This window comes from Numenius arquata, chromosome 11, assembly GCF_964106895.1.
Source record: "Numenius arquata chromosome 11, bNumArq3.hap1.1, whole genome shotgun sequence".
Classification (NCBI taxonomy): Eukaryota; Metazoa; Chordata; class Aves; order Charadriiformes; family Scolopacidae; genus Numenius; species Numenius arquata.
In genome coordinates this window covers 7,051,998-7,078,750 of record NC_133586.1, presented here as the reverse complement: position 1 = coordinate 7,078,750, position 26,753 = coordinate 7,051,998, and the positions used below count along the sequence as shown (strand labels likewise).

Sequence of the window (26,753 nt, the reverse complement as noted above, 5' to 3'; positions counted from 1 at the left end):
TTTCTATTAGGCCTTAATAGGCTTCATTGAAGTATTTTCAGGTTCTGCCGAAAAACAAAATGCCAAAGGATGCCTAAAATGCTGGGTTCCTAATGTTCTTCCTCAGATTTCAGCTTTTTAGATAGCACATCAAAACAGAAACATAATGAAGCTGCTATTATTACTAATGCCTTCCACGTTATTCAAGTTGCAGGGAACAATTAAACGGCACAAACGACGTGCTGCTACACTTGGGTACGCTGCCAAACTGTGGCTCCCTTCACCTTCTCTCCTCTGCTTCTGCTCTTCCCCACCTGCTCCCTCTCAGAAGGCGAGGAGCAGCCGGTTTGCTCCGCTTCCTCTGAAATTCAAATCAAAGAAAACTCTGAGCTCCTTTCAGAAAAATAAGATAAAATGCGTGCGGAAAACGTCACCTTCCAGAGGCTTTTGCCCTGGAACAGCAGCAGCCCCTTGATGCCTCCCGCGCAGGGCAAATTGCACAGCAGCTCTCCGTGCCAGGACGAGACCCACCTTCTGCCTGGCTGCCTGTTCTGCTGCTGAAGACCCCGGCAGGTCTCCTCAGTTCTCTGGCCAAGCTTTTACGAGCCAGACTCATTAATCACCTTGTCCTTACCAAGAGAGACCTCGTTACACGCTCCCTGATTGCCAGCTCCGGATCAGAAAGGGAGGGATGCGGTTCCTGGGCTTTTGACCTGAGTTTTCTTGGAGCTTTAGGTTTTGCAGCCCCCTGTGAAGGATGGTTGTGTCCTGTCTGACCTGGGAAGCACCTGGTTAAGAGACGGAGCTCTGCGAGGTCTTTCCCTTGGTTCGGGCTGCACAGGTTGGCACGAGCTGCAAGCTCAGGCTCGCAGAAAGCCAGCCGGCCCTGCAGTGGGTAGCGATGCCAAGCCCAGCCGCACGGTTCAACGCCTGAATAACGCTGCCCTGGCACGGGGTACTGAGCGTCCTTCATTTTATGGCTGGAAGCAGCCAGGAGAAAGCATCTTTTAGGGCTAGGAAATGCACGCAACTCCACTGAAGCTGTTGGAGGGGTTTGACTTGTATCGTGAAGTTCTGGACATGTGGCTTCCAAAAATAACATGTTCCACCAGTGCCCCAGGGGAAGCATGGGGATACCCTCAGCATTCTTGGGGCATGATCTGGAGACTCTGCATAACTCAGGAACCTTCATCCCTCAACTACATCTTTACGCAAGCTGCCAACTCTGTTTTGGATCTGTAGCCTTATGCCTTCTTCATTGGGCTTCCTTCTCCACCTGGGTCTGACAGATGAAGACTGGGGTGGGAGGAGTATCTTTAGCAAGGAAGGCACCTGGCAGGCGTTGGGTCACTTGATGAGATGGGGGAAGGAGGGAGGAGTGGTCAAGACCAGAAAATTATAAAGGGCACAAGGTGAGTAAGCACCGCAAGTGGTAGAAGGTGGTTGGAAGATGATTTATTAGCAAAGAGCTCATGGACACCGGAGCTTGGCACTCTCAACAAGGATGGATCTCCAGGGGCTTCTTGCAGACAAGTAAGGTAGAAAAAGGAGATCAGAGGTTTTTTTCTGAGTGCCTAAAAAGTGTTTTGGTTTTATCTTTAAGTGAAGCAATGGTGGTATCAGAAACCTTACATGTACATATGTTTGTTTGTTCCTGGCTCCTGTCTCTGACTAGTTTGGTAGTGCTCTGGGTGGAAAAATCCAGCTTTGATAGTGGCAATTGGTGAGTGGTCTCTGACTTCCACCATTAGTGGGGTGGAATGCGGAGAGCTGATGGGAGACTTGTATCTGATCTTTAGGCTTAAATCCACCATGGAGGGCATCAGCACTTTCTTCAAAGCTCCTGAAGCTAAAAATACCTGGAGGTGGAGTGGCCGAGTGCAGTAATGGCAACTTGGAGAGCGGGGACATGGTGTGTTGAACCTGTGCTCTTGCACGGCTCTGGGGCTGCACTATGTTCTTGTGGGTTTATACCAAACAGAGCAGGGAATTGAAACATCTTGAGTGCCATATTCTGTGTTTGACATCTAATGTGGTTTTTTTAGCCTTCTTGTGTGCACATAGTCATTCTCAGAAAAGGCTCTTGCCTGTTTGCTTTAACACTAATGAGGTATTCTCCCTCATTTCTTTGTTACGCCAGCTCTAATTTCCAACTCTTTGACATGAGCAACCATTTTTCTCTGAAAGGCTGAGATCACATGGCAGGATTATAAATTTACTCCTGAAATGTCCCATTAATAAATAATAAAGTGTTTATAAATATGCAAAACAGATTATTAGTCAATTCTACAAAATCTTGGCTACAGGAGCATAAAAGTGTGCCCTGCAGCTTGTATATCTATTATAAAAAAGAGGAAGAAACTAGAAAGAAATTTAGATTCCTTTTTTAACTTCCAAGCAGCAAATGCTGAATAACTTACTTCTGATGGTGATTATGTTAAAAGCAAATCATTTGTTTCCTTGAACAGTAGAAAACAACGTGCTGCAAATATGTGATTTTAAAAATATTAAGTTTACGCAGAGGGAGAAGAGTAAGTTGTTCGTTTGAACAGCTCATTAAATAGCAGCTCTTCAGCAAAAACCTTGCCCTGTCTGCAAGTATCCTGAGAGGTATTATTGTTTTATTTAAGCTTAGTGAGCTTCAGGAATGCTAATACCACTCGAATAGAACTGAGTCTTGGCTACAGGAGCCCGGACTGGAACTTTGAATTAAGTCACACTGAAGTTTCCTCTTTACCAGGCGGTCCTGGCCAAAGGATGGTCCATGGTCGTGCAAGAGGAGAAGCGAGTGATGACTTAGGACCATGCTCATTGGGGTGCACAGACCATGGCAAATGTCACCTCTGAGTGTTTCCATTTACGGTGTAGCACAGCCTCTGCGTTCCCCACCTGCTGTACCCAAGCCTGTGGTGGTTTTAGGGATGGGTTTAGAGCTGGAGCACCAAATGGTTGACCTCCGCCAGGGGATAGATATTCATTGCTGGGGCTTCGAGCAACCTGGTCTAGTGGGAGGTGTCCCTGCCCATGGCAGGGGCGCCGGAACTTGATGACCTTTAAGGTCCCTTCCAACCCAAACCATTCTATGATTGCTGCTGTACAGGCTGGGCACGTGCCTTTTATTAGCTGGTGGGTTTGTGTCGTTGAGTCAGTCTTGGGAAATAGTGGGTCCTGAGGATCCTCTGGCCAATGTCTGCTTTTCTAGCATGGCCCATCCCTGTCAGTAGGTTGTTGCAGCAACGTTTTGCCGCGTTTCTGAAAAAGAAACAGCCTTATTTGCCATAGATTTATCTATAAGGGCATCACTAATCTGTGGTAAACCACAATGACTGCGGGTGGGAGTAAGGTAACTGGGAAGGTGGTGGCAGGGATATCAGAGGAAGCTGGGTGGTGTTCACTTCTGAGCTCTGACAGCATTGCTTCACTGTCAACAGGAGGAATTGGTCCCACTCAACAACAAAATTTATCAGATCAAGGAAAGGAAACGGGAGAAACTGCCTAGATAGGCTGTTTTTTTTTCTGTTTATCTAAGAAACATCTTGATGCCACCGGGATCTGTACCACAGGGGTCCCTGCTCAAGGAGAGGGAGAGAGCTGGGTAATTCCAGACACAGTCCGAGAGGAGCTGCTGAGACAACTCTGCTGACAGACAGGCAGAAATGAAGTGGGGAAATGTCAAATGTGCTTGACCTGAGCTTGAACCTTTACGAATTGAGGGCAGGAGGAGAGGAAAAGTGTCTGTAAAGAAGAGCTTCTCTTCAGGTAAATATGTTTGTGTCAGGGCAGAGGCAGCCTGGAAACTCATGGCAGGGGGGTAACACCTGATGGGGGGGAGGCAAAGGCTTTATAAGAGATGTCTCAGGGAACTGATGATGATTTGAAGCATTTTATTTATTCTTTTTTTGCTCAGCAACAGCACAGTGATTATTCTGGGCTGGCATCAGAGCTGACGAGGACCAGCCACATCAAGCCAGGCCCTCTCGTATCTCCCCTAACAGAGTCCAGGCAGCAAAAAAACTTGTCACCTGGTGACAAAGGCGGCCCTGAAGCTCCCAGCTGAGGATTTACTGTGAGCAGGGCCAGCAAGTCTGGAGGAGAGAGTTTGGCTTCTGTGATGCTATAGCCCAGAGCGAGTGGCTCTCCCGCCTGTGTGTAAGTGGGAGTGCTGCCACGGTTATTTCACTGGCTTTTAGACCTGGTGGAGGAGTCCCCAGGGGTGTTCTGTGCTGCCTAACGCTGGTCAGAGAAGACGGCCAAACTGGCTCATTTGGGTTTTGGAACTGGTAAAGGTCCTGAGCAGGTATCTGTTGCTAAACTGCTGCTAGGCCAGGATAACAACATGGGCATTAGATTAAATTATCTAGAAAGTGCCAGTGGAAGAAGCCCAGAGGAGTCAGGAAGAGCTTTAAGTAGATGATGTGTTACCTTTCATAGAAAAGCCTTAAAATAAACCAAGCTGGCTGAAATGGCACAGTAGGTCATCTAATCTTTATCCCTCCTCATCTTTCAAACCAACAGTCCCCCACCGGCACAAACCCTGGCCAGGAAGTTCTAGTCCTTGCTTCACGTGTAGATCAGTGGGAGGGCAGCGACAGGCAACAACAAGTGTGTCCTCAAGCCAGGGCTGGCAGCCTTTAAAGGCTGGCGTTTAAGATTGCAATCTCTTCCAAAACAGAGATTGAACATGCTGCTTGAAGCTGCAAAGCAGCTGTTCAAGCCCCTCAGGACCTGCCTCCCCCTGCCTTGTCCACCTGCAGCCTAAGCAGGTTCTCCCCTTGGAGCCAGGAGGAGTTCCTCAACATGGAAGGATGCAATTGAACCAAATGGCTTATGAGAAACCAGCAGGGGGGGAGCAAAAAGTCTAGAAACCAGCTTTATGCCTCATGAGCCATCCAGAACTGCATCTGGATTTTTAAGATCCTTTGCTGCTTAGCTTTAAAAGCAATGCCCACCCCTTCCATACGGCTTTCTTGAACTGAAGAGTTGCTTTTCATGAGATAGAAGTGCTGTTTTAAATTACATTCAGCTTATTTAATATGCCATGAGCAAGCGGTCACTAGAGAAGCAAGCCAAGCGGGAGCTTAGTTGGCTGAGCTCTGAGGAGTAGGTGTCTGTTAGAAACCGGAGGAAGGGAGCAGAGTTTCTGGTCTTGTACAAATTGGTAATTGCCAGCTGATAGGGAGATGAACTATCTTCGATGATGTTTTTGTGCAGCCTAGTTACAGACTACTTGGTCTTAAGCAATTAGAGCTATTCCTGTTTCATACTCTTAATAGAGCTCATTGTCAGGCATAATTCAAATTATCCGGGTTAAGCTAACACCTCTCTGATAGCACTTGCCAAACGTCGCTGACAATTTTGCAGTTATCAGTATCAAGGCATCCAAAGATCACTGACATTAAGTCACTGACACAAGAAAGGCACCCCCTCCCTTTTCCAGAGTTATAAATGTCTTCGATAAATTTATTTAACCTCACAATTGTGCACAGACTTGCTAATAAGAGCAGCAGGTTGTATGGAGGTGGCAACAGCCATGTACAGGAGAGAATGGAAGTCATGCTATACCCTGGCCAAAGCAGAACTCATCTAGATATTGGAAAAATAACCCCTTAATAAGATCAATTTAAACAAATATGTATCTGAAGACTTGTCTGAGAAAATCTTTGTTGTGCAAAAGCTTAGTTGTAGCTTCATGCTTCCCCTGTCAAAATTCAGAAAGGGCTAAACTGAGCCTTGCCCTTTCTGCCCAGAGCCCCAGCTGCAATCAGCCTCATCAAGCTCTAGCTTTCCAGCTCTTAATTAGCTAATAATTTACACCAGATTTTTGGTCATTTGCTCATCTTCCACTTGAGATCTTATCACAAACGTAAGTACACCCAGAGATTGCAGCCATCACATGGCATCTTCACTTTTGCAGCCTATGCTAAGGGGGGGTCCTGTCCTGTTTAGCCACAGCTCCGTGTTTGGTTGGGGCTCACCTTGATGGGTCTTGGACTTCCTACACAAACCAGCTTTGTTGCACAACAGTTGGCTTGTGGTCCCATAGCATTTTGATAAGTCTTTTGAAATAGATTGAGCTTTACTCTATTGACAGAACATAATTTAAAAGGCGTTGGCTGGATAGTAGCTGCCTTCTCTCTAGAAGACCGAATTACTCTTAGACTCTTACTGAAGAGATGAAGACATCAAGGCAGGAGCAATCACATGGGAGAAAAGAGGGGCAGATTCATGTATGGGGTACTAGATCAGTCAACCTTGTAGCTGCTCCGGGGTCTAGGAGTGTCTGCAATCCTTGTGAAAATAGTGCAAGAGGGAAACAGTCTTCAGAGCACTGCTAAAATGGGCACAAAACAAACAAGTGAGCCTCAGATTGCCCTGGTCCTTATCTCCCGCATCTCAGCATCTCACCCTGCCCCGAAAGCCACAAGGCAAAATTGCTTCAGAGACAGGGAACTTGGTCAAGCAAGACCGAAGTGGAAGTCAGTCTGCTTAACGGCTGTGGTGTGACCTTGCCACCCCGGGAGGGGACATGGCTTGATTCACTCAACTGGCCTTGGAGCAGGTCTGCAGCTTGTGGGCTCCAAGGTACCAAAGCCTCCAAGGAGGGATCATGCAAGGCTCCCAAATTCACCAAACTTCAACAAGCAACTTCAACAATCCCTTTCCCATTCCCTCCCTAAACACAACAAACAAGACAAGGGAGATTTCAAGAACACGTTTAATGATGGCAGTTTCTGCTGAAACATCAGAAGTCCATTCAAACTAGTCTTACCATTTTTTTTCTTAAAAAGAAGCTTTGGTCACAATGACAAATTCTCTCAAACATTTTTAAACAAAGTTCAAGCAATTGCAGAAAACAAAATGCATGGTCCTGATACCTCCTCACACAAAAACTGCAGCAGCAGAAACTCATCTAACAGAAATAATAAAAAACCCTAATGAAAACCATAGTCTGTCACCCTGCAGAGATTATACCACGTACAGTGAATTAGAGGGAATGGTTACGAACAAAACATTCAAATGCATTCGTGCTTGTATGTTCCAGCTTCATTAGTGCTTGTAGAGCTCTAGAAGTTAGCTTGAGCTAGAGATAAGCACCAGGATAGCGAAAGTTAGTATGCTAAACGAGCATCTGCAGTCATCTCCACATCTTCCAGGGGGAAAAGGGGAAAAAAAGAAACACCCCAAAACCCAAATACAAAGTTATCTGTGCACTTCTGACTTCATTCTGCAGGCAAGCACAGCACAGCAACCGCTGGCTTCTCAAATGTGACCTCCAGTGACAGGGCTCTGGCGGGAGCAAAGAAGCTGCAATTCTGTGCAGAGTTTTCCCCCCACAGCACACACGAATAGGAAAGTCTCTAATTTCCTTGCTCCCTTTGACTCTGCTACCAGTGGGTGGATTTTGTAAGCAATGAGAAAGCTACAGGCAGACATCTGTAATAATGTTTCTCTTTTCATTTTCTGTAACAAAAAAAAATACGCATTTAAAAATGCTCTTGAACAAAGCAAGTTTGACTGCGCAACGCAAAACAGCAGCGGATACTAAGACACATTACAGTCACAATGAGATTAAATCTGCAGTGTAAGATACACAGAACATTAAGGTAAAACATTCATGTAGTGGTTAATGGCTATTTCTTCTCCAACGAGCTCCTAGAACTACCTGAACCAAACAGTCCAAATTATATAAACTATGTTTTAAACTAATTCCTACCATTAAAAAAATATTCATATATATATACACTATTAGATGAGTCACGTCAAGTGCTCTTAAAATCTTAACTAAATATAGCTATAGAATATTTAACCAGACACTTTAAATCACATACAGCAACTTTTGTAGAGGTAAACATTGCCTCACATTTGCAACAGCAACTGAGTATCAAACAAAGCATTCTGATTATTGTCAAGACCACAAGCAACTGGTGAGGTTGGCCTTTTATTTCCACCAAGCAGCTGCTGCTTCCCCATAAGCGCTTTTTAGCTTATGGCACACAGTTTGGGACCTTCCCCGAGGAGCCGGAGCATCCCAGCAGCAGTTGGGCACCTCCATCTTCAACGTCTTAAATACCTGGTCCCTGTCTACCATTGATGTTTTGCCACGTTATGGAAACAGGGGGAACTTTTAGCCCCAAGCAAGGAAAGCTGCTGGCTTTTGCGAGCCCAGCTCAACAAGTGACCTCAAGTTGGTGGAAGAACTTCCGATTTCAAGGACTGACTCACCCTTGGAAAGGAGAAGTGCCCTTTATCCACCTTTACCTCTCATCTATCTCCTACATAACTTGGTCTCTCCTTTCTTTTGTGCACAGAGAAGGCTTCATTCCCTCTCCACCACTCTTCCTTCCAGCATGGCTGGTGCTCAGTTTAATGAGTTTGGCAGAAGAGTGGACATGACCACGTTGCCATGGTGTCTGCTCAGCCAGGGCAGCCACCTCACTCCATCGCCTCCTTCCACAAACGCAAACAGAAGCTTTTAACCTCTCTCTCTCCTCTCAGCTTTGCCACTTCTCTGACTTCAAAAGGACTTGGTCTGCCTAAGAAGTTCAATTCCCGGTCTTCAAAGTACTTTAGTCCTGAAAAGACACAATATTTCCTTCAGAATCATCCAGCCTAAGTCTGAAACTTGTTTTACCTCGTCAGGGAAAGAGCTCGAGATCTTATCTCAACCCAGAGAATCATTCAGCTCACTGGTCCCTGCGATTCCCCACCAGGAACACAACCTGCTCGGCCCCATCCTCACCTCACAGGCGAAACGTTAAATATTGCTTAGTAACGGTAATACAGAATGACTCCAATTCATTCCATGAATGAAAATAACACAGCATTTTTATATTGCCTCGATGACTAATATTAACACAACAGTCTGCTGTGGGATTTTTTCCATCCGGGGCGAGTGGGCTGTTTGCAAAGCTTCTGCTGAGTCACGGTAAGGGAAAGCAAGCTGTGATACGGGAGCTGCTTTGAGGAAAGCACAATGCTGCTGGAAAGGAGGAAAAAAAAAGAAAAATATTCAAAAAATTCCCCTTCACCTCTTTTTACTGACTGCAGGGCCCAGGGGAACCGCGCAGAACTGCCGTAGGTTGTGGTATGATGACAAAGATGACAAAGCAGCTCAGTGTTCTCAGCAAGCCTCAAATCCCAATCGGCCTTCAAAAAAAAAAAAAAAAAACAAACCCCAAAACTGGCAGCTTGCTGCAAGGATGGTGCTTTGCCAGATACTCTGCGGTCTCCTTGAGGGGCTGTAACTGCAGGAGGCCAGTAGACGGTCAAGCAAACAGTGGGACAATCCTAAAAAATTGGAAAACATGCATTCCCCAAGAAAAGCAAGGTTCCAGCCAGCTTAAAAACCCAAAATAAAAGGTGTTAAGGGGTGCAGTAAACAGAGAATAAACACGTCAAAGAGAAGCCTGAACTGCATCTGTGGTTGCTTTAACGGAAAACCACAAAGTAAAGAAACTAAACCAGTTAGGTTTGCCCTTTCTAACGATGGCCTGGAAAGCGTACACGCTTGCGGTCTTCTAAACCCAATCCATCCAGACGCAGTAATCTAATTCTCATAGTGTCATCCCACAGCTCTGACCTCTGCAGCACAAAGGACAGCAGGGAGCGATGGTTAAAAATGCATCCTTGAGTTAAATGGGATTCATCAAGCAGGTGGTAGGGAAAAACTTCCAGTTTGATACAGATTAAGATCACTTACATGAAGCTTCCGTGAAAAATAAGAGGTGTTCTTTCTGCAATCTAATCATTCCACATGAGGCCTTATTTTGCTTAGAAAAAAGGTAATATAGATGAATTGTAGACAAGTTACAGTAAGCACAGGACAGTACAAAACGCTGTTTTTACTCCCTGTGGAAGGGCAGAAAATTACAAAAATATATCTTCTTTAATCCAAGATTGTTGTAGTTTAGGGCATGCCTGATTCTTCCTATTTCCCTGTGGTCTCATTTATTCAAGTTGGTCTGATCAGAGCTCCTTGGGACAATGAGAATGTCATCACAAAAGCTTAGTGCAATTGTTTTTTTTCAAAAAAAAAAAAAAAAATCAGTAGCAAGTCAAGAAAATTTTCTATGAGTCAATCTCTCACCCCCTCCCCCAAAAATCCTACACTATACCTACAGTGTGCCTTTTCAGCATGGCTTACATTTCTACCAACTAAAGTCATAAGTCGCCTCTGTAAGTCCCAAATAATACACATTTCATTTTTTTTAAACACATGATGTGTTTACAATGACCAAAGTTTAACAGTGACTGAAGCATTGAATTAGGATTTTAGAAAATAAGTCCTTGGGGCAGCTTGGTTCAATCTTCCTTTTTTTCTTCCTTCTTCAAAACTTATTTAGACCATGATGAGCTGCAAGTACATAGGGCTGCTTTTTGTCACGCTTTAGTGATGCCACAGCCCTCCTAAAGCAAGATAGAGCTGAGTTTGCAGAGAGGAACTCTGGTCATTCCAATACAGCAGTTTGGAAATCAGGGAACCGAATGGTGACGTTTTGGTCAGAATATCCATAGCCTGCTGTACAAACAGCACCTGGAGGAGATGAGGCTTAGTTTGGTCGTAATGCTGCAGAGATGAAAGCCTCCCCTTTCACAGTTATGGCTTCAGCAGGTCCCTCGACAGCAGAATGACATCTTGCAGGGTACCAATGCTCCATGGAGCCGCTTTACCTGGAAAGCAGGAAGAATTAGTACAGCTGTAGACTTGCAAGTAAATAGCTCACAGGCAGAGATGCAAAGTGGAAAAAAAAACCCAAAAAGCCAGAAAGCAAAAGGTAGCATTATTCACTGTGATTGCTATCAGTTCTCTCCAGCAGCTGATTTCCATGGTGACACTGGACACTGATGTGATGTTAACATTGTGCCAGGAGAAGCTAGACCAAGTGAAGTAAAAAACAGAGTTACATCAGACAAAACCCAGATGCTAAAAGATCCTGTGACCAGCCCCTGTGCAGACCAGAGAAAGGAGCATGCACAGGGCAGGCCTGCAATTTCACTGCACATGAAACAGCATCTTGGACCACACAGCTTTTTTTTTTTTTTTTCCTACACCAGTGCAGCCCCTTCCTAACCAGCACACATGGACGGCCCTCCTTGCTGTGGATTCTCCTCCTGATAGCCTACTGCTTTAACTGCTTCAGGGTTCAAATAAAAAATTCTTAATAGGAACTTGCTCTACTCCATGAAGGAGGCGAGAGCCCTCCTGTAGGACTGCACCACCAGTGTGTAATTGACTGAATGGGCCAGCAGAACGCAGTGCGCTCTGCAACAACTGTTACAGCCACATGAGGAAAAAACCTGGCCTTCAAAAACCAAACAAAAATTGCTTTTTCATCACCTCTTTCCTCCCTTGCTGCAGACCCATGGGAAATCCTTAACAGCAGCACCAAAGCTTTGGCAATTTGTTGTATTTATAGTAAGCAACTGACTGTGTTAGTCATTTGCACCCCCTTCAGATGAGGATAAATGATACCCCTCCATTTACACACAACTTGTCACTGCTGCCTGCTGGGAAAAAAAGAAAAATATATATATATAAATAAAGCTGCTACAAACCCCAGCGCAATTCACCTAGCATCATCCAGAATGGCCTGAGGCTTTCGCTGGCAAAAAAAAATAAATCCATTAAAGCTGCTCCCTTGAGAGTCAACACCTTGCTGTAAGAAGCAGACAATAGCACGCTCCATTCAGAACTGCACACACAGTCAGGATCTGGAAAGGCCGTATTCAAAGAGAAGACACCAATAGTGTAACTCATATTTTACAGAGACTCCCAAAAGACTCGAGCACATCAAAGGCTGAGCCCTGCAACTGTGATGAAGATGTTTCCACAGAGTTCAATGCTATGGGAACCTGAAAAAGGGATGAATCCAGAATCCAGCCTTTACATGTGGTGCGTCTTCCCTCTAAAACATCCTGCAAGCTCTCAAAAGCCCTTCAGTCCCACAGTGGTGGAATAAATGTTCCTCTTCCCTCTGCCTGCCACCACTCCTTACGCATAAATCTTCTCTGCTTTCAAGAGCACTTTGGAAGATGCATTCCTAAAATGCTTCTGCGTTTTACTGGTGCTGCCGCTGTTAGAGGGAAAACTGACAATCCATGTGGAAAACAAACTGAGGAATTTCACTTAGCCAACAGGAAGGACGGGGGCTTCAGTCAGCCCCAAGAAAAACTTGAGGCTTTTTTTCAGTATTTATTTAGAAGCCTGACATTGGGGTTGGGACAATTCCAACTCTAGCATTTAAATTCCAAGTTCTTCCTTGACCCCAGGGTCTCATGTATTACCCTGGACTGGAAACGCTCTGCGGGGACGGTTGTGAAATTCACCCAGCTGGGCTGGGCAAGCACAGCCGGAGCAGAAGGCTCTGCCTCCACCAGCTGCGAGTCAGCGGGGAGAGGAGACACTGCTGATATCCCAGATTACTGAAGTGCTTTGAAAGCCTTTCATGTGCAAGGCACCACAGAATTTATTCAGTACTTGTTTTCAGTTTTCTATTGAAGCTGACAAGAAATCCCCCAATGAGCTACGCTAGCGTTAATAAGCTTAATAAGCTAACAATTTTATTTACCTTTTCAAAAACTGGGTTTTTTTGCAGCTGTTTTAATCTCTTTTCTCTACTTACACAAAACAAGCAGAGTGCTCTGTGATGGGGGATGGCTGCTAACACCAGTTTGTTGGGGACATTTGCCCATAACCTACTCTACTTCAGTCCTCTCTCTTGAGTATCACCCAGTGCCAACTGTCTGGTGAATCAGTGACCTACCCCATCGAGTAGAAGATCATGAAACCTGTGCAACTTTCCCTTGCCTTCTTGGAAGAAAGTGCTAAAGTGGAAAAAGAGGAGAGGGAAACCTTAAAATCAAGATCTCTCAGCGGGATGAGAAAGAGTACACTTGGAAGATGGGATTTAGGTTTCCACTAACTCATTTTCCAAGATGCGCAGCAAGCGTAATCCCATATAAAACATGAAAAAGTATCTGTCATCTGGAAAATGATGATGAATACAGTTCATATGGTCCAAAAAAAAAAAAAAATCAATTGGACAGGGATACCTTTTGGCCTTCAGCAGCACAGATTGAACTGGCGATGAAGAAACAAACATCCTTCCATGTTCAGTTTGCTTTTTTCTGTAGCTCTATAATAATTTCAGAACAATTCTTGAACTTCTTATCCAAATGCCTCTTTCAATACCAGAGCAAATACACACAGAAAACCATCCTCCATATTAAAAAAAAAAAATCATTTCCACAAAGCTTTTCAAGGAGGTGTTAATGTCAGAGTGATGTGGCATCTTTGCTCTATGACAATCTTTGATTTAGTCTTTCAGCCTCTTGTCACACGGAAATTGTGCTTGCAGGATTAGAGAAGCCATCGACAGAACCGCTTCCCTGCTACTGAAATGAGATGGCAAAGGGGATATCTAATCCGGCACATGCACGGCTCTGCGTTTGTCAGAGGCAGGCAGTGGGTGGCTTTTGCATCCACAGAAAGGACCGTGTTTGGTTAAGATTTTGAAGCGGTCTCATTATCCTGCTTTACGGGAGGAAGGTGGTTATTTCTCATTGCTCCACCGCCCAAGGGAAGTCGGGGGTGGGATCTACCAGGAGACCAAAACCTTAAAGCCTCCTGAAAAAAAGTGTGGGGTTTTTTTTTTCAAAAAAAAAAGGAAGTAACAACCTTCATCCAACAGCCCGATTTACAGAGTCTGCTGTTCTTTGGTGCCGCATGTAAGACTGGAAACAAATACACACAAGGACAAAGCATTACAGGAAAGAAAATTAACTGCATGAGAACAATTGGAGAGGTATATGTCGCTTCTCCCCTGTTGCTGCTAGACACCAACTGCCTTTTAATTAGAGCACTGTTTGCATTACATGGGGGAGACGGCACAGAATCTCAATTACTCCCCCGAACACACATGCAAATGCCAGTATAGATCTTCCAAGGATGGGAGGGGACCTCAAACAAACCAGCCCAGAGCCTACCCACATACTGCTCAGCAAAGACTTATGCATAAACCCAAAACAAGACTCTATTTATGACCTGTATATCAGTCACAGTAGGTTAATATTGGGGTAATGAACTTAATATCGTGCACAGGAGATACCTAATGTCATGGTACTCCAGCCAGCTCTTCAGATTTCTCCTTACTGCCATGCTGGTGGTAACCCTAGGGACCTGAAAGCACAGGATGGTCTTACAGTACATGTAAGTAACACTTGAATTGAATAATGCTTATAGTCCATCACAGCCAACATGTCCCTACTCCGTTGCTCCTTGGAAAACTGGTTCCCTTTTCACTCTATTCTCACGTTTTCCCAGAAGCCTGTATTTTAAAAATATTTTTGGTGCCTTTCTAGTGGAAAGCACTGAGCAAACGCCATTGCAAATCATCACTTCATGAAGAATGGACCCTCTTCCCCCCTAGTTTCACAGCCTTTAAATCAAAAATGAACAGGACAAAAGATTCCAGCTAATTTCAATGTGATATTCAGGAGCCAAGGAGACTTTGAAAATTGTAGGTTTAAATGGCCGCATAAAGTTGGTTTCTGACGGCAGCATGTATGTTACAACAACGAATGATGGCCAGTCTGGCCCACAGGCAAATCTTTCGGTGCCAGCGTGTCACACAGAAATAAAGAATCAAGGAAATCAAAATAATGGCTCGTCAGCCATGGCACTGCACCAGTGGATCGTGCTGCAGCACGGGGCTGCACGAGGTTCAGCCTCTCAGAAAACAATCCCAGTCCTGGTACAGTCACCAAAGCAGCACCTGGTCAAAGTCCCCTTGCCAAGGCTTGGTAGCACAGACAGGCCAGAATTCTGTCATGCCATGAGCCAAGTCAGTGCCGCTGCTGGGAGGCTGCTTGAATAAACCCGAACAGCCGCCACAACTCATACTGACGGCTGGCAAGGATGCACCTTCATTTGAATTAAAAAACAAACAGAAGAGAGAGTGCAGAATATTCTAGCCCATGGGTACTCATCAGGAGACACCTGTCACTCCTCTGTCCCCACTGCAACTGCTTCCAGGTTGCCGCAACTCATGACATATTGCTTTAGTTGGCCAACAAGCTGAAAGAGCAGTATCACCCCTTTCTTTCCTTATGGATCAGCCCTAGTGATACCTCTGCAAGTTCACCTGATGCATCTGCACAACTTTTGGTTTTTTGAGGTAATGGAGAGGGGAAGTAGTTTTCCTGACTTAGCTATTAACAAAGGCTCTTTTAAAACCGTAGGCACTTGCTGAATATCCAAAACCTGTCTCTCCAGTTGTATGGCTACCTGCATGTATTTATAACTCCCATTAACGACAGAGAAGGATAAAGTTACCTCTCCTTACCCTGTTTTCCTGGAATCTGCGCCCAGCTGCAAAAAACAACAGAAGCCTTAGATGACACAAGGCAACTATTGCCTGAATGCCAGTTCTGGGGGCGGAGGGACACTGGGGAAGGAACCCCAACAGAAGACCTGGCAGAAGTTCACTGACTTACTGTGGGCATGTCAGAGGTGCCCCTTCTGCAGTTCTAGACCTCTCTTCCCATCTGAACACAAGCACCCATGAAGGACCTCCTGACTGGTTTAATGGGGATGTCAATGGTCAAACTCAGCAATTCACATTTGCAAAGAAGTGTCTTTACCGGTGACAGGAGATAGGAACTGTTTGGGGATGTAGTCTCTGAGCTGCACAAAGGACACTGAGAGCTTGATACCTTTTACAGAAAATGTATCCTCAAAGAAGCTTTCCCAAAATCACTACTGCTGAGGGCTTGGCTGTAAGATGATCTCCCCCTCTAAACTGAGGCAGCTCTGTTTGACCTAAACAAATGTATGCCTGAAACAGCATGGACTTGAGAAAGTGTGGAATTTAATAACTGTTACACTGTGGCAGAAAGGAATCATTCCCACAGCTGAAGAAAGGACTAGTTGGCTAAGAACCAAAAACCCCTACGGTCTCTGAACAGAGCATCACACAAGGTGAAGAGCCATTTGTACTGTGGAGGAAGCCAAGAAGACCAAATACCTTTCATGAAAGCATCAGCACAGTGTGTGCTCCAGGGAAGCAATGTCAGATAACACAACTACAGCTCTCATGAGTCAGATGGTTTCCAGCAAGCTCTCTTCTTTGTGTATCTAGTATTTTACTATTAAACATCTTATCCTGAAGCACTGCCTTGATGGAGAATCTTCTGTTCCCACTCTTCGGAAAACCCCTCTGGTCTCGCTACCGAAAGTTCACAGAGAAAGTACTCAGTTAAGAGCAAGAGGGGCAGGAGACATGGACTGTTAAAGCAGCCATGGTGAGACAGATCTCTGCACTCTGGGTTTAACCGAGCTCGATCCCAAAGTAAAAACCGCCTAAGCTGAAACTACTAGAGCAAACACAGGGCAACGACAGACAATGGCAACAGTCAGGCAAGAACTGACAGGAGTCTTCTAATTCAAGAATTAATTATTTACACATAAAGGCACGACTCACACCCTTCATTGTTTCACGGCTCCAACGACTGCTTGACTTTTACAGAGAAATAACGTTGTTATTTTGAAAACAACCAGCAGAGCATGTGGTGGTATGTGTTTTAGATGCTGGCACACATGTGCTTAGAGAAAATGTGTTGTCCCCTTCCAAAGTTAGGACACGGGCAACACGAGTAAAGTCTGTAAAGTCTCCAGTTAGGAGTTGTCAAGATCTGTGGTTTTATAATTATGAGAGCTTATTTCAGCCAAAGTGAGACAGATTTTAGAGTAGGCCTTATTTGGATGAGAATGCAACTCAAATGCGGTGGATGGCTTGATGCAAACAAAAACAAGAGATGCATATATCCCGATGCCATAAATCAATGCACATCATCTTCATGTGCTGAGTGGTTGCTATAAATCTCAGACCCAGGATAGGCACCAAAAGTTTTGGGTTGTCACACCGCTTCTTTTTCAAAAAGGGAAACACTTTTAAAGAAAGTTTGTTGTTAAGGGATAACCGCTAACAACATCAGCGAGGGACCGCAGTCCTCTCTCAGTCACAGAACAACATGAGAGTACTCTGGTACAAACCCAGGGACTAGTGGAGACTCACCATCCCTTCCCTCCCAGGCTCAGGGCAACAGCAGCGCCTGGGAAAGCAGCCCTTGATCCACAGCCCTCCATCCAGCATGCGTGGAGGCTGAGAGCGCACAGGAACGACTGCCAGCAGCTGCCCGAGAGGGGAAGTTCAGTCTGTTAAACCTTATTAGCTATTTGGGGCATATGTATCCCCTTGTGCTGCTCCGCAGAGCAAAGAGGAGGGCAGACAGCCCTAGGGGTAGCACTGGGGTTATTACAAGAGCAGGAGAGTACAGGAACGTGTGCTGAGAACAGGCAGAGGGGCTGTAACGGAGAGTGATTGTGCTTACACTAAGCGAAAGGGAGGTTGCGACTGCCTCATCTCTGCCAAGCTGGCCCAGCAGAGGAAAGAAAAGAGCTGTCTTCACTAATAAGTACTCAGAGATCAAACCTAACCAGACGGGCTGGCAGCAGTACCTGTATTTCACATCAAACACTGTTGAGTCTTCATCCTCATCGTCTTCTTCATTCAGAGGAGCCATTTCTACCCGCTCGGCTGGAGTGGTGATTATGTCGTACTTCCTGGTCTTCTTAATCCTCTTGCCAGACCTGAAACACAGAGATGGGAAGGGAAGGATGGTCGTTATACAGTATTTCTTGGAGAGGCTGAAGCTGTTCCCACCAACACTGAACCACTGCCCTGCGTAATTCAGATCCCCCCACGTGAAGGCCGTGGAGCCAGCCTGCGTCCCCTCCCGCTGCCTTTCCAAGGCCACCATTTGTCCCCGTCAGTGTAGAGCAGTTTCTTGTCAGCTGCAATCCAGATCAACGTCAGTCTTTTGGCCGCTGACAAATCGGAGATCCTCGGGCACCCCGGGCAGGCATATGAGTACCGCAGCCCACTGCATCCTCCTGCTGCCATGCTCAATAAGCGAGACGTGGGCTTAATCAGCTGAAGCAGCCAAGGGTTTAGTTTTAGATTAGGAAGCCCAGGTTAAGCCCTGCTGAGACAAGGGAATGTTCTAGGTAGGATTATAAGGAGCAAAGGGGTGGCGATGTTTGGGTACAAACAGCCTGCTCTTTTTTCTTGCCATCAGGCCAAGTTCAGGACTCCCAGAGCAACAACCTTGAGCCTTGTCTGAGAATTTTCATGCTCCATGCTGTGTAAGTGCTATGAAAAATTATCAACTATCATTCAAAGCTAACTGTACCTACCACCTCTCCTCCTACAGATGCCAGCCTTACTTTCCTTTGGAGAGGCTCAAGCGCCTGCATGTCCCACGGTTTTGAGAGATCTATTTTCTATCACTTACTTTCAATTAACAAACAATTGGGCATGGCTTTTCAACGAATTTCCTGCCTCTAGCTTGAATTGTGCGAGTCCTTTCTATTTCACCCACTCCTTTCATGCATATTAGGAGGGTCACACTGCTCATGCATGAATCCAGTTTGTGATTATACATTAACGAAGGGGCTGATGCGTATAGCTAGACTTCAGGGAGAAAACTGGATGGTTTTGGTTAACAAACTGCAGAATTTTCCCCTTCACCTTTTATAAAACAAAACTGGCAACTGCCAAGCATGGGAAGGGAGCTGGTGCAGGCACAAGCAAGCAGCCCCTAAATTTTGGTACTCACAACTACTGCTCCAAGCAGACAGCACGTCATGAGTACACTTTCACCCTCAAGAATTCTTGCCTTGGCACATCACACAAGGTGTGCCAGATTCAACACTCCCATTTTTGCATCAAGAATGCAACCTTTTAAAGAGTTACACAGCAGCAAGAACCGAGGTGTGAGCATCACAGAGAGACTGGGACTCAAGCCCTGTGTTTGCATCTCCACCGCAATGGTGTCTCCCAGGCTGAAAGTAAAGAAAATTTAAACCAGTGACCAGCTCAGACGTGGAAGTCTCAGTGCCTCTGCCCAGCATTGCTTTTGGGCAGTTGTCCAAGGCTGAACAAACACGTCCCAGCCCTTGGGATGCAGCAGTTTGCATTTCCTCCCCGCTCTGAAGGCTAAGGTCGCATCAGGAGCGAGAAGAAAGACGTCTCCTGTCGTCTAATCTTTATAGCAATCTCTGCCGCTGTGTCACGTAGAGCACAGGGTGGTTCGTTCTATTACTGCTGTTGTTGAAACAAGCAATTTTATATCCAATACAGTAGGACTCAACCCAAACACTTGAAAATCCTTTTGAAAACACTTCTCTGTATTATTCTGCTTCTCAGCCAAGACCTAGCAGCAAAGTGATGCAGGGAGGTCTCATCTTACAAGTAATGCATTGCTTTTACAAGAAACATTTACTCATGCTGTGAAGCCCAAACACAGACCAAACCTAACCTGTGTCTACCTGTCAGAACAAACCACGCACAACTTCACTTACCACTCTGCCTTTCATGTACAGCCCGCAAGGGGTTTCCAGAGGTTCACTCATTTAAGACCTTACCTCCGTATCAGGCCCACTTTATTGAGAGATACCCTCCCTCGTTCCCTCCATTAGGAACCATAACTTATTCTATGGAGTTCAGTTAATTTACAGGAATTCAGTTAACTTACAACAGTTAATTTTGGAGTATTTGAAGCAATTACTGCAGAATAGGTATTTTTAGAAATCGGAAACTAGAACCCTTTACCCTCCAGCCATTAATTAGTCTATTTGGGCTACATTTTAAAGAGGACCTCGAGCAGAACTTGCTGCACGGTGATCTATTAATCCTCCACAACCCTCCCTTAACCACAGTGCTCAATTAGAAAAGGGAGAAGGCCCATTTTGCTGCTGGGTTTTGGCTAAGCCACTGCTATCAGTTGTTTGCCATTGGGAGAGAAAAGGGTCTTTCCTTGCCTCCTCATCCTCAATTAATTCTACACGAGATTACCTAGCTAATTTGTCAATAATCTGCACTTTTCAGTGGTCCATTTTCTCACACTTGCTCATTTGAATGACCCCCATAGGCTTCATATACACTAGAAGAACCACTTGAGCTCAGTTTAAAGGAAAGCCTTGGGAGCGTCCACACACACACGCAAAACAAGCTGGCCATCAGGAAACCACTGCACATCAAAACTCCCGAACCTCAGTAGGATCCCTGTAATTATCAGTGACAACAACACAAAAGGAAAAGCACTTTATCTAGAGGGTGGGAAGAGGCCGTATCTTTTGTTTGCAGACAGAGAGCAGAGTCAGCACAGGGCAGGAACTACAGAATACAAATGTTTCCTGAACTTTGGAGACCTCCTGGACAGGATCAGGACAGGCGAGCCCTCATGGGCAAAGAGAGGATCCCCTTTCCAGCCATGTTCATTTTTCTTGGGGGTTTTTTAAAGCAAACAAGAAGCGTGCTGGAAGCTGTGGTCAGAAGAGTATGCCCCTTGCACAACGACATACTGAAATGCTCTCCGAGTGGTTTAGCCAGGGTAGAAGTGGGACTGGGTATTTCAGCACAGAAAACTGTCTTCCACTTAAAAAAAAAAAAAAAAAAAAATTTAAAAAAATCACATTGCTTCTGCTGTCTGACTTCAGCCACCCCCTGTAATTAGAAGGGGCTGCTACAGGTCTTGCACTGAATCATCATGAGGAAGAAAAAAAAACCAATTTAACTGCTGCCGGGATTATTAACCTTTCACTTTAGACCCAGTGCTGCTCCCACCAAAACAAACTCACTGGTGTTAGCAGAAGGCAGGTGCAGCGAGCACAGCGCTTCACCGAGAGAAGATTTAGAATACTTTATTGGAGGTGGGGGCCTGTTTCCAGTTCCTCCTGAGCTGTTTGGCCGCAGTGATGTTCGTACACTGGTACTGCCCTTGGGCTCGAATGCCTGCAGCACCGCGTACCACGCTAGGATTGGGTCCATTAGAAATCATATGGACCCCTTCCCTTCCACTGCGCCGTGCAGGGAGGGACAACACATGGAGACGGGCTGGAGCAGAACGCTGACTTTGTGTCTCTGTGTTTTGACCAGGGGCTATTTTGATCAAGCACCAGTCATGTGCAGTACTTCATCCTCCTTTCCGAGGCATCATGTGGTGGAGTAAATGCTCAAGTCAACTCACTAGTTCACTATATTATTTATGCCTCTCATCTATTTTAGTCAACAAGCCTGATATTCAAAGATAATGCTTTTCTTGACCCAGAGAGAGAGGTCTCTGCATTTCTAATCTAGCATTAACGCTTCCTGCCAAAAGATGCAGAGAGAGGGGACCTGGAAGAAAAGAAAAACAAACAAACAAAAGAAAAAACCCTATCCCTTCTTAGCAGTGCTTATTAGAAGTTTAATTAAGCCAGCAACAACCTTCCTCTTAGAACTGCAGCATTGTTATATTGGGAATGGAATCGGGACTGGTTTATTTGCTGTTAATGGGGTCCCTTAGCCATTTAAAAAAAAAGTTATGGAAATATAAACCTGGGGAAACTCCAGGCTTATTACCAGCTGATGAATTAGATCTGCAATATTCCCCTACTGTTGATCTGTCTGGGTATCCCTGCTGTCTGGATGGTGCTGTATATAACAAAGTTAAACCATGAAGCTAAGTCCTCACGTGTTTTCTGGATATACATCTTGCTGTAGCAAACTGAAGGTGCTGCGTTTTCTAACAACCAACTCCTTAAGGTGGAATATATGCGACCACAAAGAGCTGAAGCGTCCTCTTGTTTAACTGTGCTGCTAATAGGAGGGATGGATCAGAGACTGCTACTGGGAATAACTTCAGAAACACCTAAATGGGATATTGTTGTGGTTCAATGAAGCAGTGATGCCTGTATAATTAAAACACAGCCACTCACATCTGGTGGTCAGTACCAGTGCCAGCCTGTACTTCCAAACATTACAGCACAGTCAGACCAATATCATCTGAGGTGTGCTCAAGAAGTATCCTTCGTTTATACAACAGAGCACCAGAAACTTTTGTGATTTACCCAAACTCTTCAAGGCAGCACATCCTACATGAAGAAACAGCATTCATCCTCTGTTGTGACTGCTCACATCAGAGCTGTAAAGAGCCCAGGACAGTATGAGACAGCGATTCCCTCTCCCTTCCTTCTGCCACTTTGCTGTCACGTTCACACCAAGACCAGTCTTCCCAAAGATGGGACCTCTGAGACCCAGGACTAGTGTCCCATCTGTCATTCTTTGTGGCCCTAACTAAACTACTTGCAGCTTAAATTTAGCTTTCAACATAGGTCACAAATATATGCTTCAGGGCTCATTGCTTTATTGGGGTTTTCTTCTTCTCCATTTAAGGTCATTTTAATGGTGAGTTTTTCTTTCCTGTTCCTGGCAGAGGTCTTGTCACTGCTGGAGTACTCTAAATGGTTATAATACAATTAATTATAAATCAGTCAAACTCTCTGGGGTTAAGCCTTGGATGGCCCGGAGCTACTGCCCAGCTCATAGAACAATGGGTCTTGTATCCTATGATCATATGTTTGAACCTCTCTCCTCAATTTCAGTAATTTATATCAGTTTTGCAATTACTGGAAAACTAAGCTTAAAGTGGTATTTGAGGAAGAAATCAAAACTGAACAACAATAAATGTAACAAAGCAATGAGATACAACATAAACAGGTAGCTTCTCTCTAAAAATCGAGATAAATAGCAGCCTTTTCCAGCCTGGATTCTGTTCATTCAAGGACAGGTCAAGACACGCAGCAAACACTTATTGCACACAGTTTTCTGCAACTAAAGCTTTGGGCTGCTTTCAGCTGGCCCATTTGAGCAGAAATAACTTATGCAGTTTCCCTAGAAGGCATATAGTCTACCAGCAAGAGATAGCCCCATCTGAAAAAATCATGTTTCCTGGGAGATGATCCCAAGAATTGCATTGCAACGAAATGAACTGAGCTGCATCAGGAGAGAGAAATAGGGCAGAACATGGGGGTAGAAAGGCAAAAATCAAAAACACAGATCAAAGACTGAATTCAGCCACATGAACTGTTCATAAGCTGTTGCAAGACGCTGCATTTCTTGGTAATGCAACTTACTCAACTATTTGACTGAGAATAACACGAAATTTGGTCTGCTGTGGAAACGGTTTTGGGTTGGGAACACGCAGTGCCCAGGGGTATAGGAAAGAAAGCAAGCCCAGAAATGAGCTTGCCAAATAAAAAAAATAAAAATACTATGGCAAATTAGGCCTTCACACATTTTGCCAAGTAGCAAAGTCTTGGCTGACCTCCATAATCCCTAGTAGCCACAGAGAGAAAGGAAATTCAGACCACTTTGGGTAACACCACATTCTGAATCACAGGACCATCAGATGGATTCAGAGCATAACATTCCCAAAGGAACGAAGAGGAATCTCTGTTGCCTTAAAAACAGAGCTGGAAAGTTGGAGAAATATATCCATCCCTGCTTGAACAAAAAACTGAAAATAATATTTACCTAAAAATACATAAAAATGAGATGTATCAAAAAAATAAAGTGTACAACAAAACAAATCCAATGCCTGTGACAAGAATATCTGGCCACTCACTAGTTCATTTCATCTCTACAATCCATATCTAAAATGATAATTTACTTCCAGCAACCCAGAGCAATTTCACAGTGAAGGTTTAATCAAAGATTGGATTCCAGCAAAATCTCTTTAATAGGAATCCATGACACTTCAGAAAAAAAAACGCAATGTTTTTGACTAAGCATGAACAAAGCTCTTATTCTGAGGGAGAAAAGCTTTACATTTATTGAGGGTAAATCCCTTATCTCTTCTGCAACAGAATCTCCTCCAATCTATGTTGTCAGCTACAAGTGCGACACTGTACAAACATACCTGTTGGCATTCTTGTCTCATTTGCAGCTGGAATAACTGTTTACAAACAAATGCTCTGACCGATAAGGAAATGCATTCAGAAGCTGAAAGCTTCATTTTCCTTGCAGGTTCTCTTAAAGTTATATGAGAGATCTCAGACGGATTATTTTTTTTTTTTAACATCTTTAATGCTGCATTAACTCTGACCAGTTGCATAACGACAACTTTGGCATGGGAGAATTAATCCATCATTCCCAAGGTGACTTTAACCTGGACCCGAGTTTGCTGACTATGGTATAAGGAAAGGTCTTTAGAGGCTATCAGTTTGCTTTCTTTGGCTAGAAATGTTCAGCTTTATGCCAGGTCTCCTTGACACAAGGTCTTGCTTTATACCCAGAAGAAACCGAGGCAAAGGAAATAAACCCTCTAACATCAGAGAGAACTAGGAGTAAAAACTTAAGCTTTTCATTCTGCACTTAGTTATAGACTTCCTAATTCTAGCTCATATACCTACTATCAATTTTGCTGTGTTCATCCATGAAAACTTTATACAGCGGCAAAGTGGTTATATTGATTTAAAAAAAAAAAAAAAAAAAGCCTTCAATATTTTACTGGGTTCTTTCGAACCATCTTACTTTAACAAGCAAATTTATTTGCATTGTCTTTCGCCAGCTGCTGCAACACCTAAGAAGAATTTAGTTAGACGTCAGTTTCTTTAGGAAATATCAGTTCTTATCATTTCGGTCCTTAAGACCACACTTTGTAATACTGCTGTTGTGAACGCTGCCCTTTCTACACGGAATTAATTCAGAAGCAGGAGAAGCAGAGCATTCAGCTGCAGCCATCATGCAAATACAAAGGACCTGCTTGAAGACAGAACAAGGAAGAATTCACCATCTCCACTCGTTCAACTACTTCTGTCACCTGAGACGTGGCACACACCTCCTCCCTGCCACCAAGCGCCAGCTGCTCCGCAATCCGGCATCTTTCCTGCTGCCCCTACCTAGAAGTCAGACAATTGTTAACTACAGAAAGTTTGCGATCTCCCCTGGCAAAGCTGGGCACAAACACACAACAACTTTTTATTTGTAGACTGCATGAGACAAGGACAGCCTCAAGTGCACCACGGGGACTCTGGCCACTACCCTGAGAGAAATAATAATTAACACTAACAGTGCCAAATGGGGCTTTAATACTTGCTTTTCTTCTGCTCTGGCAACAAGCCGAGAGGAAAACTGGCTTTCTAAAGGGACTGAGTTTAATTTGCTCATGTCCCTTGCAGCAGGAGACATTACACAAGTTTCAAGGGCTGCCTGGATAACTCAAGCACGCGCCAGCGCCAACCCACTTCAGCAGTGTGAAGGGCAGCAAATGAACTGGCTTGCACTGGTTATGCCACGATAAATGCACGAGATATGAGCACCAAGCAGATGCAAACCCCTGCCCAGCTTCCTTCTGCTCACCAGCACTTCTCCCAGCTCCATGAGTGACCAGGAGCATCTTCCCTTCTGTGCTAGGAGCAGGAGCTTGCATCCATCAGCAACCTACCCCATTGAAACATCGGGGAGTTAGGTTATGCCTCACAGTGCTAGTTAAATACAGGCCGTGGTCTAAACCAACATCGACTTTTGGTTATGGACCTCCTCAAGCCTATCTTCATTAAAAGGAAAAAGAAAGATTTGTCTTTTTTACCCAGCAGGAGTTGCTACAGTGGTGGCATCTGCATTATCCCATGGTGTGCACCACGCACATAGATGAGACCTCTCAAGATCAAGGAGGTCCACCCGGAGCCAGCCGTCCCTTGGGCTTTGAGTATCTCCAGGGATGACTTCCCTGGGCCACCTACCCCAGGAACCCACCATCCTCACCCCAAAAAACCACCCCCCACGTTTTCATATGTTCAGGTGGAGTTTCCCGTGTTGCAGTTTGTCCCCAGCCATCGCTGAGTGGGGACCCGTGTACCCCACACCTGAAAAAAAGGCACCCAAACCCCATCCCCTGCCCTGTTTTTCTACAGAAGTGGGGGAAGACGCAGATTTGTGAGGCCGGTGCCACCCCTACAGCTCCCCAGCAGTTTCATCAGCCGTTTACACACGCCTTGCTGGAAGTCGGGCTCTAAAAACCATCATCAAAAGGCGAGGAGCTCCACATCGCCCGGGGCGGGGAGGCTGAGCCCGCCCGACCCCCGGCCTCCCCGCTCCTCCTCGGCCGGGGGCAAGCGGAGCCCCGCGGCCTCGGCCCGGCACCTGCCGGGGAGGGCGCGGCGCGGCCCGGCCGGGCCCTACCTGAAGACGCGGAGCAGGAGGCAGGCGATGAGGGCGGCCGTGAGGGCGCAGGCCCCGATGACGGCGGCCTTGAGAGCGGAGAGGTCTCGGAGCAGCGCGGGCACGGGGCTGAGCTGGGCCCCGCTGTGGTTGCCGGGGGCTCCGGCCGGCTCGGCGGGCAACCGGCTGCCGTTCACCGCCGCCACCGCCGCCGGGCCCGCCGCCGCCTCCTGGCTGCCGCGGGCGCCAGGCACGGCCGGCAGCAACAGCGGCGGCAACAGCAGGCAGGCCCAGAACAGCAGCAACGGGGCGGCGGAGCGCATCCTGCCCGGCTCCAGCCGCCGCCGTGCCGAGCCCCGGAAGGCAGCGCCGGCCCGGCTCGGCTCGGCCCGGCCCGCCCCCCCGAGAGGCGCCGCCTCCCGCCGCCGGGCCCGCCGGTGGGTGGGGGGGCGGCCGGTACCGCGGCCTTCAGCGCCGCCTCTGCCTCCCCGCCGGTCGCCCCGGGCTCCTCAGGGCCCCGGCGAGGCCCACGGCGTTTCCTCGCCGGTAAACGAGTGTTCTTAATGACAACGGGCAGCATCTGCCCCCACGCACAGTGGTCAAATGCCCACCGAACGTGGCGCAGGCCTCCCCGTGCTGCGGGGCCGCCACGGCGTGGCTGCTCAAATCAAGAATTCCTAGATCGGATTTGCCATTTTTTTTGCCTTTCCACTGGCCGCCTGGGCTGTG

At 45.9% G+C, this 26,753-nt stretch overlaps 1 protein-coding gene across 1 annotated transcript; it reads right to left on the bottom strand.

Moving 5' to 3' along the window:
• Nucleotides 1-6,684: 6,684 nt before the first annotated feature.
• On the bottom strand, nt 6,685-26,369 carry FAM174B (family with sequence similarity 174 member B). Its single transcript, XM_074156403.1, has 3 exons — nt 26,046-26,369; nt 17,498-17,629; nt 6,685-10,650 (listed from the first exon to the last, which is right to left on the bottom strand). Exons 1-3 carry the CDS (start codon nt 26,345-26,347, stop codon nt 10,647-10,649), a joined length of 438 nt encoding a protein of 145 aa, XP_074012504.1. The 5' UTR covers nt 26,348-26,369; the 3' UTR covers nt 6,685-10,646.
• Nucleotides 26,370-26,753: the final 384 nt, after the last annotated feature.

What these genes read in the sequence shown, in the direction of transcription:
- FAM174B (XM_074156403.1), bottom strand. Translation starts at nt 26,347, where the DNA reads ATGCGCTCCGCCGCCCCGTTGCTGCTGTTCTGGGCCTGCCTGCTGTTG. An exon ending in CTCCTGCTCCGCGTCTTCAG is followed by an intron (nt 17,630 to 26,045) that starts GTAGGGCCCGGC and finishes TCTGTGTTTCAG; the next exon opens with GTCTGGCAAGAGGATTAAGA.